At 35.2% G+C, this 20,403-nt stretch overlaps 1 protein-coding gene across 1 annotated transcript; it reads left to right on the top strand.

The window, feature by feature from the left end:
• Window positions 1–1,424: 1,424 nt before the first annotated feature.
• SLC6A15 (solute carrier family 6 (neutral amino acid transporter), member 15) lies at window positions 1,425–19,508 on the top strand (the record flags this gene model as incomplete). Its single annotated transcript, XM_008943181.1, has 8 exons — window positions 1,425–1,908; window positions 10,582–10,739; window positions 11,255–11,381; window positions 13,246–13,427; window positions 14,173–14,283; window positions 17,794–18,035; window positions 18,137–18,329; window positions 19,316–19,508. Coding segments are annotated over exons 1-8 (1,495 nt in total), but the record flags the coding sequence as incomplete, so codon positions are not given.
• Between the last annotated feature and the right edge of the window lie 895 nt (window positions 19,509–20,403).

The raw sequence follows: 20,403 nt of genomic DNA, 5'->3' as shown, positions 1-20,403 counted from the left end.
TAGGGAATGAATGAAAAGAGGTCACAATGGAGTTTAGTAGGCAACTGGAATGAAGTTCAACTTCCAAGTCCTTGGAAACTATTGAAAACAGTAGTTGTCCTGTCAGTCACGAGGCTGGTGATAGTACTTGTGGTGGCAGAGGTTTTAGTTCTGTTGTTGCGAAGTCTCATCTCGATAAGCTGTGGGCTGGGTTCCAGTGGCTTAACGCCTTTCCTTCTGCTCTGTCACTGAAGCAGCTGTGTGGTGCTTCATCTCCCAGTTGTTCTGCTGACAGTCCTGTAGTAATTTGCAGTTCTTGGCTGTGTGTGAGTTCATCAGAACACGATACAGCCTTTGTCCTATGGACCAGATGTTGCAGCAAGTCCCTAAGAGAAAGCCGAAAGACCACCTGTATTTGAGCAATTTCTGATTAGCTGTTCTTGATTAGACTCCATGTGTATTCCCTCTTTGGGGTTTTCATGAAGCTTAACACGTAATCTAAATCCCTTTTAAGACTCTTAATTGTGCAGATAGCTTTGCACATACTAGTTTTATCCCGTGATTAGTGAAGAATTTTTCAAAGAACCTTACTCCCCCAGATCCTGTGGTTACCTTCAGTATTGCAGCCGCAAGCAAATCTGTCTTTTTAAATGATTCATTGTATTAAAGAAAAACACATATTCAAATGTAGACATTTTTGTGTCTGTACATACATGTTAGAAACAGCAGGTTTTTAAAAGGGATTTGGTTACAGCTTTTCAAGTGTTGCAGATGTGTTTATTTCCTATTTCTAAGAAACTATCTAAAGCATCAAAGCTCATAGGAGATGAGCATCTCTCCTTTGGAAATACGATTGTGGTTATATATTCCTTGATGAAGGATACAGGAAAATAAGTCACCATTGCTCTTGAAGCACTAGGTGCATCCTATACATAAAATTTTTACTTGCTGCATGATTTTCTGAAATGGTTTGAAAACCTTAATCTACTTTATTTAAAATATATTTTTAATAAATTAAAGTACAACATTTAAGTCAGGAAGTAGTGGTATTTGGCTCCTAAATTTTATGTAAAGTATATACCCCATTATGGCTGAAAAGAAGGATCTTCTTATACTGTCAAAATATGAGCAATTAACCTCCCAGTCTTTAGGAAATAACAGTAATAAAAAAAAAAACAAATGACAAAAATAAGCAAAAAAACTCCTCCTATCACTCAAACCCCAGAATCCACTTAGCAAGGTAATGAAATGTATTCTCCATAAATATTTAAGACCAAACAGTGGACTTAATTCCTACAGTTTTGAAGTGTTTTTTTTCATCCCTTCTCTTTTTCTCCTGTTGTGGAGTCATTAAAATAAGCAAAACTGGATAAACCAAAGCACATGATTTTTAAATTGTTTCTTCTGCATAATATAATATCCTTTTTATTTTTTTTTTTTCCCAGATACTTTCTGTAGAAAAAACAGAATTCTGAAACAGAAGTCCTTACTCTTGATTCCATGGTATCAAGGACTCATCAGGCACCATCTTCAATCTATTTCTTCAATATTTTTTCCTAAGCAGAGGAAGAGCTTTCTTCAGTGCTTGTCCATCTGTCTCAGCTGAACTTGACTTCCTGACTATCTTTCTCATATTACAAATGCCTAAGAATAGCAAAGTAGTGAAGAGAGAACTAGATGATGAGGTCATCGAGTCAGTTAAGGACCTTCTCTCTAATGAAGACTCTTCAGATGATGCCTTTAAGAAGAGTGAACTTATGGTTGATGATCAGGAAGAGAAAGATGTAGATGTTGAAGAAGGCTCAGATGTTGAAGATGAAAGACCTGCTTGGAACAGCAAACTCCAGTATATTCTGGCACAAGTTGGATTTTCTGTGGGATTAGGGAATGTGTGGCGATTCCCATATTTGTGTCAGAAAAATGGTGGAGGTGAGTCTTGTGATACCTAGTCCCAGCTAAATGATGAAGCTGACTTTTCACATTTAAAAGTTGCTGTTTTAAAGTTACTAAGTTTCAAAGTTACAAAGTTTCATTAAAACCTGCTCCAGTATGACAGGTTTTTCTTTTAATTTCTGCTATTCCCTTTATTTAAATAGACACATCTGTCAACGTAATTAGAAGATTCTTCCTAGATTCCATATGCTCATTTTAGGGGAGAAAGTTCTTGGTATGACTTTTGCCAGTGGTCAAACTGGTGGCTAAGCAAAATGCATATTTATGGAGGGGTTGCCTTACTTAGGACCTGGCTGTTGTTGTGCCAAAGTCTTCCTTATAGTACTCAGACAATAAATAAAGACATTAAATCTATACTTTAAAGACCTAAGCAATATTAGATCACTAGTATTTAGTGGTACTAAGCTTTGCACCTTTACTTTTTAGTTGCTTTTAGCTCGTAGGACATTTGATCATGATTTACTTTCTGCAGGAACACAAAATACTGTATGAATCAAAAGGATTTTTTTACCAATAATGAATTATTTAAATAATTAAATTAAGGGAATGCATTTAGGTTTTGCTGTTATATAGTTAACTTTCCTAAATAACAAGTTAACCTTTCACTTAGAACAATAACATCAAGCTGTTTATTTGTTAGCTGTCCATCTATGGTCTTGAATGAAGTATGAAGTATGAGGCTAGAGACCTTCCTTTCTCTGTGAAGGATGTGTTTTTATCCTGTGCTAGACTGTATCTTACAATACTACATTAATGAACAACCCATTGGAGCTAATGGTTTAGTTGAATTCAAAACACACCTACCACTTTTTATTATCTCTATAGTGAATCTGTACTACAGAACAGAAAATGGAGAACCCTGTTTTATTCATGCTGGATTTTAAATGTTGAATGACAAAACTGATGTAATTGAGGAGTATAGAAATGAGTCTAGAATATAATGAGAATATAGTTCTGTACTTTGTTTTCTCTCAGTCAGATCAAGCATTAGAAATGGAGTTTATACTTTCAAATATTCCATCTCCGGGATAAAGTCTAATTTCTTTTATATCTAGTTATTGTAAGATTTTTTTTCCTTCACATTTAAGTTCCTTTTTTCCTCCTTTTTCTGGAGAGGAAGCCATTAAGTGGTTGATTTAATGATTTGTGTGGAATTGGAAATTTTCATCATCTGTAACTGCAATAAGAACTGTGAAAATACACTGAATGTAGTTTCTCAAAAAACAACTTTTCAGTGGATGACAATCTCATCAGGTTTACTAGACACAGGGTAGAAGTGATGACGTCACACTACTAGTGGAAAAAAATAATACATTTGTTAATTAACAATTGTTTAAACATAGTTAAATGTATAGCTATTAAAATGTTTATATTCTATATCATTTCTTCCTAAGTGTGGTGTCAAGATCTAGTCTCAAGGATAATGCATTACAGTGGTTCTTTTTTTATAGTTCTGTCCCTTTTGAAAGTCTATGATTCTTCTTTAAAACAACAGAAGAGATCTGTTGGTATGCTCCTTAAGCTGCTTGTTTCATACTGTCAGGTGCTTTTAAAGTTACTTTGACCGTGAGTGTAAATTTAATTTGGATCAAATATAAATATGTTAATTAATAATTTCACATTTTAGAAACAAACAAACAAACAGACAAACCAAACTCCAAATCTTCAGGGATTATGGCACTTCTTTAATCAAACTTGAAAAAGTAAATATGGAGTCCTTTCAGACTGAAATTGTTTTCCCCTGTCCTGTGATTGCAGGAACTTTGATGTGTAACATAGTCTGTGAAGACAAACTGTTTTCTCCACATGATTGTGACGTGTTTATCTGGCTTTTAATTATAAATTTACACCATTTTGATGAATTGCAGCCTTCAGAACAACAGAGAAAAAGCAAGTGAACATTAGAGCTAAAGCTTTATTTGTTTTCAAGTTGACCATAATGCAAGATGAAGAAGATGATACAAAACGTTGAAACATAAAGTACCTTGGTGCCTGCATGTGTGTGTGCAGAGGGACAGATAATACTCATAAGTACATAAAAGAATAGAGAGAGGGAGGGAGGGAGGGAGAAGTTCAAAGAAATGGGAAAAAAAACTTACACACATTTTCTGTGTGGTTCCAGTTTTCTGCTACATGTTATGACTTCTATGTTTCATTCTAGGTAAAATTGGAGTGGTTTTATTCAACCTATTCTAAATGTCAGTGCCAGTTCTGTAGTCTTTTGCTGAGAAAGCTTTACTATAAATACCTGTTAAAGTCTCTGATTATAAGGTCAACAGCCTTTCTTTGGATTTTCATTAGAACTGTTTCAGTGAAGCGTATGGCCTGATCTCCACCTTCAGTTTTGTCCAACCATTTTCCATTTTCTTGCCTATGCTTAAGGAACTTATGTGTGGCGAATACCAGTGAAGGTATTTACCTGCTGGTGAAGGGAATATTGAAATTTAAACCAGAAAGAAGTAAAATACGTAGTAACTCATTAGTTTCATTCAGAGTTTTCCTCCAACATTGTGTTCCAAAGTCACCATTAAAAGAGAAGGCAAATCCTAACCATGTAGTAATTTTCAATTTTGTGTTTCTTTTAAAATTCTGTGACAAGAAGAACAAACCCAACATAACAAACACAGAAAAGACACCAACAGGTTAGCCTAGATAGATGTACAGTATTAGAGATTTTTGTGGAAAAAAAAAAGGGTGTTTACCTCCCCATTTTCTAGAGAGATTTGGTTTGTTTATGGCTATGGCCTGTGGGATGCCAGCACCCTTAACTGGAGAGCTCTGTACTGCTCCAGTGAGGTACCTGTCTCACCATCTTTAGAGGTAACTTGTGTATCGCTGCTCTGCATGGATGCTTGGACCTCCATGGGTATCCTTCCAGTCTCTGGGTCTGTTCTGTACAAACAAAACAGCTTCCCACACCTTATTTTCTGTGATTCTTTAACAGTTTTTCCTGTTGCTTTAGTCTGTATAAATTCATAAACACTTAGAGCAATATCTGGTATTTTTTTTATGGTCAACTAAGTTACAGTTAGACTGGATAGCTCTTTGCTGGCTTTCACACTTGGCTCTTTCCCAGAAAAAAAGTTTGTCATGAGGGGTGAGAGAAGAGGCTAGTACACACCTGGGATGAACTTTGATCCACTCTGTAGCTGTAATGCAGGAAGTATCAAGAGAAGAGAAAAAAAGAGGCTGAGAGGAATCTGAGAAAATTCCAGGGTGCTCATTTTCTTGACTTTGCATGAGAGAGAGGGCCCAAACCAGTTTTAGGCTCTGTCAGTGAGGTGCTGAAGGTGTTCAGCAGAGTTTTGAGGAATGGATTATGGGAGTTGCCTCCTTTGCCTCTGTCCTCACCAGAGGTCCTCCTTACCCCTGGTATGCAACACCCAGTCCCCATCTGGCAATTAAGGCACTCTTCCGCTCTTTACACCTAACAGATAAAAAAGCTGTTTTTTCCTTTTTTCCAAAGGTGACTTGCATTGAAGCTGGGTATGCTCTAACTTAGCTTTAAAGTTTTTTTTTTTTTTACATTTATCATTTTTACACAATACAGTTTTATTTTTCACTCCTTTACTGTATGAAAACAAACGTGTTTTTGTTCAGATAGGCACAGTTCCTGTATAGCAATTTCATAACCTGTGTTAGCAGGCAGTAGGTGCAGAGCTGCTTCAGCTTCCTGTGACTGATAGCCTTAAAAATAAATGGCTCGGGTGTACCAAGTCTTGCCATGAGGCTAATAACTAGTGACAAACTAGGCCTATATTTTCCTGCTGTTCATTGCTATCATCTAGTGAATAGCTTTTACATCTGTCACTCTTTTCAAACAAAGGAAATATTTAATGTTTGTTCCTGTTGTTTTCCTTTAGGATTAGCAGAAGTAAAAGGGTACTTTCACATATTTGGAAGTAACAAAAGCAAACTGAATTAGCAATTCTGCATTTGAGTGACTTACTATGAAGACAATTGAACATACTTATCTAAGAGATGCTTCTAGTGTTGCAGGTGTTGTTGGGGGGTCTACAAAGTACTGCATACTCCAAGTTTTTTGTGTTGCATTTTCATAAGCATTAACTTATTTTTCCTGATTTTTGTATTTTTAAGGTTAGTCTTTTTAATCTCATATGACAAAGTCAGAAGAACTAGTGAACAGTGATAAACAGATGAAAACTGAGCAGCATAGGGAAATCTGTAGCAGATTATTTTGCCATTATGTTTGGGAAAAATTGACATGGATAGTCAGATAATTTTTTTGCAGTTAAGTAGCCTGGATTTTATACTGAAGTACTAGCAGATTGATCAGGTAAGTTCTATGGTCTTCTAAAATGTGGAGCAATTATTGCTGAGGACTGCTGAGGAAATAATATATAAACTATTAAAGACTGTTAAAAAAACTGTTAAAGTTTTTAAAAGCACCCAGGCAGAATGGGTGCAAAATAAGTTTTCTCTTGGAATCCAACACAGTGGCTTCACTATTTAGCTTTTGATCAGTTATTTATGATTAGTGCCTTGAATTCACTGACAAGTTCGTTATTATTTCGTGAGTGCTGATGTAAACTATTACCATACTTGAAATCTAGTTGTACTTCATTGTGCTGAAAATGTCTTGGTTTTATTTTGCAGGTGTAATTTTTCATTAAAGCTTATTGGCTAAGGGCATTTTTCATCCTTAAAGCAGTTTTGTAAATAGGCACACCTGAACATATTTAAGCTGTGAAAGACTAGTGACAGGAAGACTATCCGATCAGTAGGATAGACTACAAACCTACAGATAAACCATGAAACCTTATGTCAGAGTTTTCTTGATAAAAGCAGTTTGTATTTTGTCGTGGTAAATAGTTTCACATACAGGAGCTTAGTAGACGGTAAATCTATAGTGTTCTGTTGCCCACTTGTCATAACTTAGAAAATTTTAATGTGTGGCATTGACAGTAAGTTGATCTGAATACCAGCTTCTTGCTAGCTTTCTGTTAGTAAGTGTCCAGTAAGCTGTAAGAGCTGGGATGTCTCTTCAAGACAGTGATAAAGCTTACCTTCACTGAGTAAAAATTAAACTGGACAGTAGACACCTAATTAAGAAGTAGCTCAGCAGGAGCTGAAGCAAATTTGGAAAGTTATTGCATTTTCTAATGTTACATCAAGAACAACTAGAAGAAAAATTCTTCTGTAATATCAAGATGGTAATGGTTATATCATCTTGCATTATTGTTTCTGAAGTGATTTTCCAGCTCCTTAATCATTATGACTATGAATCATGTAATTTTATGTTTTTTTTTCCCCCCTGAGCCCCCCTGAGCATCTATAAGAACTTAAATAAAATCCAATGTTAATATTGCACTTCTATCAATGTTGCCAAATGTAGCAGCTATTGTAATATCAAGAGAGACAATTTACCAGTTATCCTATTACAATGCTTTTGTTAAAATAAAAAAATGTAGAAATCAAATCAGTGCTGTACACAGTATTAACATTCACCAGTTCCTGAACTCTTTTGTGTCTTTGTTGTTCATTCTAGTGAGGAAGGATGAGTTTTTTTTTTCCAGATATTTCTATACTTATGAAGTTGAGATTAATTTTTTTAGTGTGCAAGTTTTTAAGGCCAAAGTATGCCAAAAAGAGACTTTACAGCAGAACGATTTTGAAAATGTAGAAAGGAGTCAGAATTGTGCAGTTCAGAATGTTGCTTAGCTGGTCAATGTAGCAAACAATGTAACTATTTGTAGGGGGCTATTCAAGGCCAGCATGTATAATTTATTGTTCTGATTCAAATAAAAATGACTGTTATCCGGTATTGTAACTCCAAAAACCCAAGTTTTCATGCACTGGCAAATAAGAGACATGCTGAGCTGTTTCCATATTGATTCTGTTTTATGATCAAGTGAAGATGTCTTAGAGGAGATGCTGTGGTTTCATGTTGACTGTGGAGCACAGAAGCCCATTGCAACGTGATATACAGCTGCATAATCCAGCTACATCCAAACTTTATTGCACTGAAACTCATATGTGCACTACTTTCCATTACGTCCTGCTTTTGGGGAGGAGCACAAGATCCAAAGGGAACTCATCAGGTTTGAATGATCAGAAGGCCAGCACTTCAGGTGCTCTGCACAAGCCCTTCAGTGTAGAGATGAACTTTGCTGGCTACTCACACTGAATTACAGGGTTGTGTTATGTATAGTGTAACGTGGGGGTTTCACACCACATTTATTTAACTCATTTAGTTGAATCTAACTGATAAATCTTAAAACTTACAATGATACTGCACCGTAAAACACCCACATCAGCCCAGTCTTTAAACATGTGCTTAACTTTGCAGCCTTGTGGTTAAGGTTGTGGACTGGGACACTGAAGAGCTGGGATCAGTTCCTGCTCTAGTGCAGTCATCCAGTGGGATACAGGGTAAGTCACTTAGGCCCAAATTTTTTGAGTTTTTTAGGCTTGTCTCTGCACAGCTCTGCAACACCTGTCTAATTAAGACCACAGGTATCATTTGCAATAGTAATTAAAAATCAATCTGATTTAAAAAACTATGTATTGTTTGCTTTAAATTAATTTTATGGCAAATTTTTTAAAGATAGTGATGTCAAAGCTTCTCATTTGCAATGTGAATTAACATTATACTTAAGTCTCACAGAAATTTTGAGAGAATGTTGATATTAAATCAAGGGTATTTAATGATATTATTTGTTATATATCTTCTTAAGGCAAACAGTCCCCCTCATCTTGGAATGTGGTTATTATTCTATTCCGCAGTTTTTGTCAGATTTATTTCCTTCTGTGTCATCTCTCTTTTCATGGTAGAAAGTAAATCCTTTGCATTCCTTCCTTTTTATGCATGCATGAGATGAACCATGAGAGACACCAGAGTACAGAGTGGGGTTGTAGCTGCTACCTCAGTAGAAATAATACCAAAGTAGGCAGTCAGTAGTGTGCTGAAATGGGTAGATAAACTATGATGTTTAGCTCTTTGAAGGAAGTATTTTAACCTCAAAACAGGTGTTACTGTTCAGAGCCTGGCATTGATTTTGACCAAATGCTGCTCAAACAATATAATTGCATGTCATATTATCATGTTCTGAAAATAAAACCCAAAGAGGTATCTCACTGCTAACAGCAGCCTATAGACTGTGGGGTAAATAAGATCATATTATTCGTCTGGTCCACAAATAGTTTTTCTCAGATTTTATTTCCTGTCTTTTTTCCTACTATTCTTAGACTCAAGACAGTTGCTCCATGCTTAGGTTCTTTCTAAGATCTCTATAATGGAAGATGATGTCCTGTTTGTGTGTATTTCATGAAGAGAGAAATAGCAAGTGGACCTAAAAAGGAGTGAATGTTACCAGAAAGTCTGAGGCCTCCTACACATCTTAGGAAAGTTTAACCTTATTTTAGAAAAGTTAATAATAAACTGTATTCCCTGAGAAGCTGCATACTAAGGACATGCAAATGGCAGTTAGTATTTTGATAGACTCCTAAAAAAAGTCCTAGAAAGTTGATGCTGGATGAAGAAACTTAAAGTAGACTTTAAAATAGACTGATTATACAACTTAATAGCTCTGAGTCTGAACTTCTGAGGTCTTTAGATCTTTGCTTTGTATCTTGCTCCGATATGCTGCAGTCTGCATCTCTCAAGGGCTTTTCTTTAGCTTTACAACGGCTACAATCAAAAGTCCTAAGCCCTTTGGGTTATTTGGCCAGCACAGCATTCTATCTGCAGCATAAGAGCCACACATTTGAAAACTAGGTGCCACGTTGCTAATTTCTGATGCCAGAATGTTTTGTTAGCTCTAGTAATAAATACACCACCTCATCGAGGAGGAAATTGGACTCTGAACTTGACGATGCACTTAGTGTATGGATGTATTTGCTTGCATTTAGCTTTACTTAAATAAATGGAGATATATCCTTAAGTTAGAAATGTGTATGACCACTTCCTGGGAATAAGACCTTGAAAAAAGGAATTGATTTCTATATATATATCTATAAAATCTGTATAACAGTTGCATTTTCAAATATGTCTCTAAGGAGAGTGTGTGTGTGTACTGCAAGATCTGGATCTACAATACCCCATGTCGTTTCCACCTTTTGTCTCTCGTCTTTGTCTGGAGCCTGGGTAGAAATGGGCTGATACTGTTTCCTGGATTAACTGTGTAGGATCATTATTCTGTACTTTGTGAAATCCACTTTCTGAGCATCTGACATGCACGTGGAGAAATCAACAGACATCTTCAGAAACTTCTGAAGATGGGATGAAATTCAGAATGTTTTATGGACAGTCTTTTCTGTCAAGATGTAGAGTTTTTAAAGAAATGTTGATTCAGCTCCTGGTTGCCTCACTATATTTCTAAAAAGTTTGTTCTAATGTCCGAATTTTCACACAAGTGAACAACTATACATAACAACTTTCTTTCAGTAAGGTTTGCTGCCAGATCTTACAATGCTTTAGAAATTCAGTGTCTCTTGGTTTTTCATATCTTATAAGATCTATAGAAAAGATTCAGATAAAATTACTCTTTGAATGTCATCAAGAAAGATTTGCACTGAATGGCAGTAATTCAAACTGTCAAATGAAGCTGTTGGAAGGCTACTCTTTTGTTGTGTCAAGTTCTGACTCTTTTTCCACTCACTCTGATTTATACTTTGTTCCTTTCATAGGTGCCTATCTTGTGCCATACTTAATCTTGCTACTGATAGTAGGGATTCCACTCTTTTTCTTGGAGCTTGCTGTGGGGCAGAGGATCCGCCGAGGGAGTATTGGTGTGTGGAATTACATCAGCCCCAAACTTGGAGGAATTGGATTTGCAAGCTGTGTAGTAAGTGTCTTAACATTAATTGTGTCGTTTGCTTTCACTCTGTATCATTTAGACTTTCTATTTCGCTGCAGGGAAAGGCCACTGATTTGTAGCTGGGTGTCAAGGTCAGTTTACAAAGTTTTGGAAGATCTTAAAACTTAGATTAGTATATTAAAAGTGTTGATATAGATGCATCTGTAAAACCAGTCAGCTTGCATTTTGTGATTCTTTTGGAATTAGGAACTATGGAACAGAGTAGTCTTCTGGAGAAAAATAGTGCTGTAGAAGTAGACATATTACATGATAAGTACAAAGAAAAGTGAAAGTTTAGAAAATTTCATGTACTTTAACAGGACAAACCATTCAGTTCTTATTTTGACTTAATGAAAATTAGGTTCAGTGGCTGGTGTGCAAAAGTATACAGAAATTCAATAGGGACTTTTAAAAAAAATGTAAAAATGTCATTAAATGCAATTTTTTTATCTGTTTTTTTTTTTTTTTTTTTTTTTTTTTTTTGTTGTTGTTCATTTTTATAGGTATGTTTCTTTGTGGCCCTGTACTACAATGTCATTATTGGATGGAGTCTGTTTTACTTTTCCCAGTCTTTTCAGCATCCATTACCGTGGGACCAGTGTCCTTTAGTTAAAAATATATCTCGTACTTGTAAGTCTATATTCTTAAAAGTCACAAAAAATATAGTTCTTAAAAATCATATAAAATACATAGACTTTGAGATTTTAAAACAAAGGGAAAAAACCCTCACAATTCAAAGAGATATCTGTGGGGAAAAGTGGTATATGCAAAGCTGGTTTCCACTTGAATAAAATGTCACATTATAATACTTGGAAAAAGTACAGCAAAGAAACCTAGTCTAAGATAAGTATACTGTATTTGGAAAGGAATGTCGCTATCAACAGCATTTTAAAGAGTAATGAAATTAGTAGAGTGCTATTTAGTGTGTTGCATAAAAAAAAAATATGAATACTTTTTTTCTGATGTTGATACTGCTCTTTACACTTAGTAAAAAAACAAAGGTCAGGGAAGAATGTTTCTACATGTCAATTAGAAGGATACTTCCTGGTGAAAAGCAAGAAGTGCTGCATTACTAACAAAGCAGAAAATGGAAAACTGTAAATGTCAATGAAATGCATGTGTTAAAAGCATTGTTTGCTGTGTACACCAATAGAAATGAGATAATAGGTAATTGGTTTATTCCTATAATGAGATGGTTTCATGTGGACATGCACAACAGCATTAGAAGTTCCTTATCTTTTAGTTGTTTCGTAGTTACACACTTTGCATTATCCTTGCTATAGAAATGTGAAATATTTCTTTTAATTTCTTTTTATTTCATATCCTAAATTTTCTTTACTTACCTTTTGAGGATTTTTTTACCCCTTTAACAAAGAAACATGACTAGGGACACTTGAAAAGCTGTATGATGTTTTTATAGCATCTTTTCCAGAGTTGCTTGCTTCAGTTGTTTGAAATAATCAGCATCTGTTAATGTTGCACACAGTCAGATTGACTGTATTCCACAAGCTATTGTCCATTAGTAGAGCCACAGTGGTTATGTATGTACTCTTATTCTGATTATTAAGATACAGTGTGTCAGCTTAACTTCAGCAGAGGTCATCTGAACTATACTTAAACAAATAAAAGTATTGTATTTGATAACATACTATCATTTTGGAAAGTTTATTTCAGTGAGATCCGACACCTCTGTTAGGTTTCTTAAAATGAGTATATTTTTCCTTCGTTTTCTTTAATTACTTGGACTCAGGTTGTATCTCAGAGATATGAATGCCAGATATGAATAATTTATTAAAAACTTAGAGTAAATATTTTATTTCTATTTATATGTGCTCTGTGTCTAGATTCACACAATTCCTTAAACTGGTAACATGAGTAAAACAGAATTACAGTATAATAAAAAAATCACTTCTGGAATACATATAGCAACTTTCATTTAACATAGCTGTGTGGGAGCTATTTTTTCCTTTTCTCATCACTTTGGTATCATGCTACTATTTTATAATTTATAATAGTATTTAAGTGCTTACTGATTTGAGTGTCATATCAAAGCAGGCACAACCGAGAATTTTTTTTCCATATATTTTCAAAATTGTGTTCAATTTGAGAGAGATACTTTTCATAGTATGTAAGTCACAGAATCAGATGTGGGTAAGTCAGTCTTAGATGAATGGAATGGATGTCTTCATGTAGGCCTGCCTACTAATTAGTACTTCAGTGAAAAGAAATTTTGCCCAGGATGGGGATTGACCATATGCAGAGGAATACATTGTCTCAAAAGGGTGTTTTAAAAAGATATACTCGGACCCTTTCACTGATAGCAGTCACTTTTTCTTCTAGACAATGTTCTAATTCATTCTTTGTGAATTTAGTTTCTCAGTAAAAGATGACAGTACAATCATAAATATTGAGAACTGGTAGAACATTGTTATGAAGTGTTTGGAAAATACATATGTCGTGAACCTGTTCTTTACTTGCTAACATCTCTCGACAGTCGTGGAGCCAGAGTGTGAAAAAAGTTCTGCAACCACTTACTACTGGTACAGAGAAGCACTGAATATTTCCAACTCTCTCTCAGAGAGTGGGGGTTTAAACTGGAAGATGACTGTCTGCTTGCTGGCTGCCTGGGTCATGGTATGCCTAGCCATGATCAAAGGCATTCAGTCTTCAGGCAAAGTGAGTATACTGTTTGCCTAAATGACAGTGTTTTACTAGGAAACACTTTGTGACATTTTTGTTCACCACACCCTTTGTTTACTCTCTCATGAGTTAGTGAGAAGCAGGTTAGAAGCTGTGACTCACCCCAGTATTTGTATAATCTCAGGTAGAGAAGTGTTAGTAGATAAGCATCAAAATTGTAGTAATTTAGTAAGAATTGTAGTACTTTAGCAGGAATTGAGATCTGAAGAGAATAATTTCTGTTCTCATCAAAATAGCTTTTGCAAATAACTGTACATCAGCTTTATTGTGAAGCATATGGATTTAGGTTTCCATACATACATTACTCACAGTGTGATTGCAGTGCACTCAGGTCCTTAAGGTGCCTTGCCATTTTTCTTCTTGCTGTTACTGTCACTGGGATGGATCCATGCTTCTAAAGTGAAGCATTTCTAAAACAGCCTACTTTTGTCTTGCTCGTCATCTCATTGAATTCGCAACGGATTTCCTTTGAAGCCCCGCAGTTTTTTATCAGTCAAGACAAAGACAACTGTATAGTTTTGATACTGTACAGAATTTATTTTATAGTCACGTGATCTTCCTTTCTTCTGCTGAGAGCAGGGGAATGGGAAGAGTTCTGCCTATTTTTAGAGCATATGATGATCAATTCAGTCATATATGTAAAAGATACTGAGTAGTGAATGAAGCTATTGGAAATAACTTACATGGATGTCATGTTAAATTTCTTCTTAATGTTTTCCAGATCATGTATTTTAGTTCCCTTTTTCCTTATGTGGTACTTTTATGCTTTCTGATCAGAGGACTGCTCCTTAATGGGTCATTGGATGGAATTCGTCACATGTTCACACCTAAGGTATGTGCTTGATTTATGTTTGCAACATATTAAAGTTTCAGTGGCAATTTGACCATTTATGAATGCCCTCATTAAAGCATTTGGCCATATTTCTGTTTGGTTGAATTGCAGAATGGTTTTTGACCTCAGTGGCACAATCTCAAGCCCTAAGGTCTAAAGGCTCTAAGTGTTCCAAGGGTCTGTGTAGTTATCTCCCGTAGGTGCAGGGTTCCTAGAGTTAGGTGCCTTCACAAAGGTAAGCATCTGCAAGTGCTGTTTAAGGGATTCAGGATATTTAGAAAGCTCCAAATACTGAAAAGAGAAGTGAATCCTAAACCTTGCCATTCTCTGGTATTGAAATGCCTAGTTCTGTGATGTCACAGTGAAGTACAATACCTTGAATACTGCCATGGCTTTACATAATTAACTTGTCCTGTTGAAAGAGGACAAATTTATTCTTTTTCAGAAATAAATTAATGCTGTTTGCATAGTAGACCAAAGTACAGGAGACCTGTCTTTAATACTGAAGTAGTGTGTTAAATGCTCACCACTCAGCTTTCCTTACCATGTGTTTATGGTTGTCATGACAAATAGCGGCAAGTCTAAACATATTTTTTTACTGTCAGCATTTTTTACAGGAATATGTCTTACAGAACTTTAGATTTTATAACTGTGGAGATGAGAAGGGATGTTATGAATCATTGTTTAGCTTGATCTAAATTTTACCTACACCAGTCTCAAATGCTTGCAACTGTATCTGTACTACAGGAACAACATGTTTGGGTAGTCAGAGCCATAATCAGGTTATGAAATGGATTTTCAAACAAGTCCATTTCATAAGAGTTGAGGAGAAGAGGACTGATATTTCAAAAATAAAAGCCAAAATATAAGATGATTAAAAGCAATGCACATAGTAGCTAATGCCAGGTGACAGGATCTTGTCAGTTGTTTTGATTCCAGGTGTTTTGAGTATGTGGAGAACTGTCATCCTATAAAGATGACCTTTGTTAGCTGTCACATTGTTATTTCTTGCATTGTGGTACACAGCTGTGCTCTGCTTCACTCACTGTCACCTCTTTAGAGAGTTGTGGTTCCGCAGGAACTTGCAGGCTGCTCAGGCAAATTTGAGACATCTGAGGAACAGAGGCACGTAATGCTTACTGCTGAAACGGAACTCTGTAGCAGAGATGGAGTACAGGCCTCTTGGAGTTAGAAGTTAATTTCTCAACCACAGTGGTAATACTTTCTTTATCTAGAGAAGTACCACTAGATACGGAGGGAAAGTAAACACTCAAATTCCCCTTGACTACCAGTACCTCTTCACTACTTCATCTTTTGTGAGTTAGACCTAAAATAAGTTACAGCTGATGCTTACTTTACAGTTCTGTTATAATTTAATTATACAATTGTTTCAAATGTTCAGATAAACTTATCTTGAAAAAAATATTATTCTTAATTTCTACTGGTTTCCAGTTACATATCTCAAAATTTCAGTTGTTTAAAAATTGAGGTTAGGAGGCCTGTATGTCACATACAGTATATGTGAATAGAAACCTTCAGAAGTTTTTTTCATTATAATCCTGGATTGTTTCTGTACTTGAACACTAATTTGGACTGTGGCTTCATAAGAGACTATCTGAAGGAATTCAGTTTCCCCCACCTGTTGTTTTTTTCTATTTGTTAAATTGTGCTAAGAGTTCATTTGGGCAGGCAGACAGTAACTAATCTGGGTTGAAAATTATCCAGGTAGATAGATATGAGAGGAGAGGGTGGAACATCTTTGAAGCCTCAATTAGTTCAGCCAACAACCACATTTGGACCACAGATGGTTGTAATACATTCCCACAGAAGAGTTGTGTCAGAGCCGCAGAGAACTAGCACAGCTTGGTGCAGGTGTGAGAGCACAGGGCCAATGGAGAAGGGGGGAATTTCTCTCTTTGGCATGGTTGGTGAACAAAGCAGAAATTCTAAATAACCTTAATGAAAAGCCTAAAGAAAGTTACATGAAATGCCCACTGAAGTCAACTACTGCAATGTAACTAAATACAAAGTTTAAAATACAGAGCCCCCCAGATTCACAGAAAATATCTTGATAGAAAATACTTGATAGCAAATCAGTTATTTGAAATGCTAGGCAGTGTGTGTCTGAGAATGTACTGCCTTTGGTGATACCAAATGATATATTGTAGAAAGCGAGAAGTGTTTAAATACTTCAACTGTTTACAGATCTGGTAAAATTAAGAATATTCCTTGAGCTCCTTCTAGTGGAAAAACGTTAGCATGGCTACATGATACAGGCAGATTGAATTACATGCAATAGCTACTTGTGCATTGTAACAATAACAAAAATTGTAAGTTAAGAACAAGTTTATTGTTGTAAGCACTTTTTTTTTTTTAAGAATACATTTATTTTAGCTAAATATAAATTAATGAAGAAAGTATCTGTTTCCTATGTATAATAAACATTAGACCTTTATGGGAAACTTGAAATTTTTTCAAAATTTTATCATAACAAGGGCATATTTTTTTTTGCCCAGAATAAGACAGTCAATGTAATTATACTGACATCTATGCTGATGTTCTTTAGTTTTACTGGTTTTGATAAGCTTAGGGTTTAGAAAAAATACAAAACCAAACAAAAATCATATGTACAGATGTAAGGTCTTTCACTGTTAAATGAATGGAGGCCCTGAATCAACTTGAGAAAAATCTAATGTTTAAATTTCACATGTACTTCTTTTTTATGCTTCAGTAGCTAGAAGAATCTGAGAGGGACAGATAGTGACTAATAACTTTGTAACAAAGATATTTCTGGAAGTATGGTCAGCTGAATGAGCAATAATACAGTTCAGTTTTTTTGATAAAAGGCTTTGCTGTCCCTTAAATACATGAGCCATTTAACTTAGAGTAAGTCCAAGGCATATGGCTTAAGGGGCATTTGACTTGTAGACTATACAGATTTTGGTGGCCAGTGTTTGTTTCATATGTGGCATTTTGCTTTACATGTTTGCCTGTAATAGAATTCCATATAAGCATGTCTATCTGGTTCACTTTTTTAAAAAGTAACAACAAAGCAATTTTCATCATTCTTACTGCCTTTATCATCCTAAAATATGTCTTAATTCTGACAACTGTCAATACATATACAGTAAAAAAACAGACAGTAAACACTGTATTAAACTAAAGGAAAAAGGATGAAAAAGATAGTTGTTCTGTCTTATTTCTGAGCATAACTAGCTGTTATTTCAATTATCGTATAGCTCCATTAGCATGTCATTGTTTATAGTACACTGTAGAACATAATTCTCTCTAAGGTTTATAACATAAAATAAATAGAAACTCTGTCCCATAAGTTCACACAACTTTAGGTGTCACATTCAGCGTTCATTTTATCAGAATGAAATTCATTTGTAGTGGAATATTAATGTTTTATGATGTAGGTTGTTTTCCTGTGTTTTCTTTTTCTGTTGTCTTTTCATATAATAGAAATGCATTTTATAGCTGACATATATTATATCTAATTTCAAACAGCTTGAAATAATGCTGGAGCCCAAGGTCTGGAGAGAAGCTGCTACTCAGGTGTTCTTTGCCTTAGGGCTTGGATTTGGTGGAGTCATTGCCTTTTCAAGCTACAACAAGAGAGACAACAACTGCCATTTTGATGCTGTACTGGTGTCCTTCATCAATTTTTTCACTTCTGTGCTGGCAACTTTGGTGGTGTTTGCAGTTCTGGGCTTCAAAGCTAATATCATAAATGAAAAATGTGTTATCCAGTATGAATATCCTTCTTTTTTAAAATTATTTTCATGATATATTTCATTTGTGAATTAACCTGTCATTGAGTTTGATTTCTCTGTTTTGTTGTGTTTTACAGAAATTCAGAGAAGATTTTAAAACTTCTGAAAATAGGCAATCTGAGCCATGATATGATCCCACATCATATCAATTTCTCAAGCATTACAGCAGAAGATTACAATTTAGTTTATGACATTATTCAGAAAGTTAAAGAAGAAGAGTTTGATTCTCTTGGTCTGAAATCTTGTCAAATTGAAGATGAACTTAATAAGGTGAGAGTAGTAAGTAAGTCTTAAAGTTGTAGTTTTCAGAAAAGTTGAGCATGAGGATTTTTCCAAAGACTGAACAGAGGTGTACCTATTCAACATGTCAAGTTGTAGTATCTACTAATGTTAAGGTACAATTATTAAATATAAATACTACTTCACTAGCAAGTAAAAAAGTTATGCTTTACTGATTAGATAATTGTTTAATGAATGTCATCCTGGTCTGAAATCTTTACAGTAAGCCAGGTCTGTAAAAGTAAAGATCTTTTTCTAGCTTTTTCAGAGGGACTTCCAGTTTTAAACACTGACTTATATATAGCTGCATGAGCATCTGAAACTAAAATGTCAAATAGGTGCTCTGTTCTACCTCAAATCAGGACACTTTTAACATTGGAAGTTTCTATAATATTCCTGCCATTTAAATTTGAAACAAATAGGCATAAAAGTTAAGTCCTTTATATACTAACTGGAGAAAACAATGTATTTTGTAGCAGTCCTGTATAATACCTCTCATGCAAAATTATCATGACAGAGACAAAGAAATTCCTATTGGACACAAAAGGAAAATGTTTCACAATGAAAACAATCAGCCATTGGAATAATCTACCCAGGGAAGTGTTGGATTCTCCAACATTGGACGCTTATAAGATTTAGCTGGACAGGATCTTGGGCCATCTTGTCTAGACTTCTTTTCCCAGGACAAGTTGGACCAGATGATCCTTGAGGTCCATTCCAACCTGGTATTCTATGATTCTGTCAAAGAAATGTGTTGTTAATATCAATCAACTTACAGTTTCTCAGCCAAATCCGGTGTTTTGGTAAGTAGTACGAATTAAGTTTGCAGGTTTGGAAGAATTGCATATTATGTAGCAGCTTTCCAGTCTAACTTCAAGATTTAATCAATGGCATTGCATGAACACTTAGTCAGACTGCTCATACTACCAAAAAGATACTGTCCATGAATAATAATGTGCATTTTTTCTCATTGACAGGCAGTTCAAGGAACAGGTTTAGCTTTCATTGCCTTTACAGAAGCAATGACCCACTTTCCTGCTTCTCCCTTCTGGTCGGTCATGTTCTTCCTCATGTTGGTAAATTTGGGACTTGGAAGTATGTTTGGAACCATTGAAGGCATTATCACACCCATTGTTGATACCTTCAAAGTCAGGAAAGAAATTCTTACTGGTGGGTTGCATAAATTTTCTTTTCTCACTGGAGCAGTAACCTAAACCTTTTTTTTTTTTTGAAAGTATCAATTCTTTTTTTTTGACATGAAAGTTTTCAGAGTTGACATTATGCAGAGGAGTAAATCACTGTATTTGAGACTGCACTTCCATGTGTATTAATACCTGCAAGTAAAACCTTTACCTGAAAGTTAGAAGAGCAGGAACATACTGGAACTTAAATTTTAATGGAGGATTTCTGTCACAAGCTTATATATGGTCAGTCCTTCTGAGCTCTTTCAGAATACATTCCAGTTCTGTCTGTGTCACACATCAGAGAAATAAAGGCAAAGGAAAGAATGAAAATACATTGCAGATTACCACAAATTATTCCTAGAGTAGGCCAAATGAAATCTTAATTTCAGATGAAATGTTTATTATGTTAAAAATCGATGCAGTTACACACTGTAGAGAAACAAAATTTTCCTTCTTGAATGTGGAAAGTGCCTTAAACCAGATGTCTAGTTGTATGGGTTATATTTTCGTTTAAATACCTGAAGTTATTTGAGGTACAGCCTGTTCATGTAGCTCTGATGTTCTTGTAGCAACTTCTCTTTTTGAGATAGAACAACAACATGAAATGTGAAGGTTAGTTTTCTGAAAATCTTCCAGCTACAAGGGACTTGATGTGTTATTCACAAATTCAGATTTTGTATCCCTGTGACAGGAGGGATAGAAATTAAAAAAATATAATAAGCTGCTTTAATATTATCTAATTACATGTGGAAATAATAGTATATTTTATAAGAGTTAACCCCTGATGCAGCAGAGCACTGGTCTTTTTTGTCTGATTTCCTTACCTTACTTAAGCAGTAAGTAATAATGAAATGCCTTTTATTTTAACCTTTTATTTTAAC

The sequence above is a fragment of the Merops nubicus genome, unplaced genomic scaffold, assembly GCF_000691845.1.
Source record: "Merops nubicus isolate BGI_N331 unplaced genomic scaffold, ASM69184v1 scaffold32736, whole genome shotgun sequence".
NCBI lineage: Eukaryota > Metazoa > Chordata > Aves > Coraciiformes > Meropidae > Merops > Merops nubicus.
The sequence above is the reverse complement of the archived record's forward strand: the minus strand, read 5'-3'. Positions and strand labels throughout refer to the sequence as shown.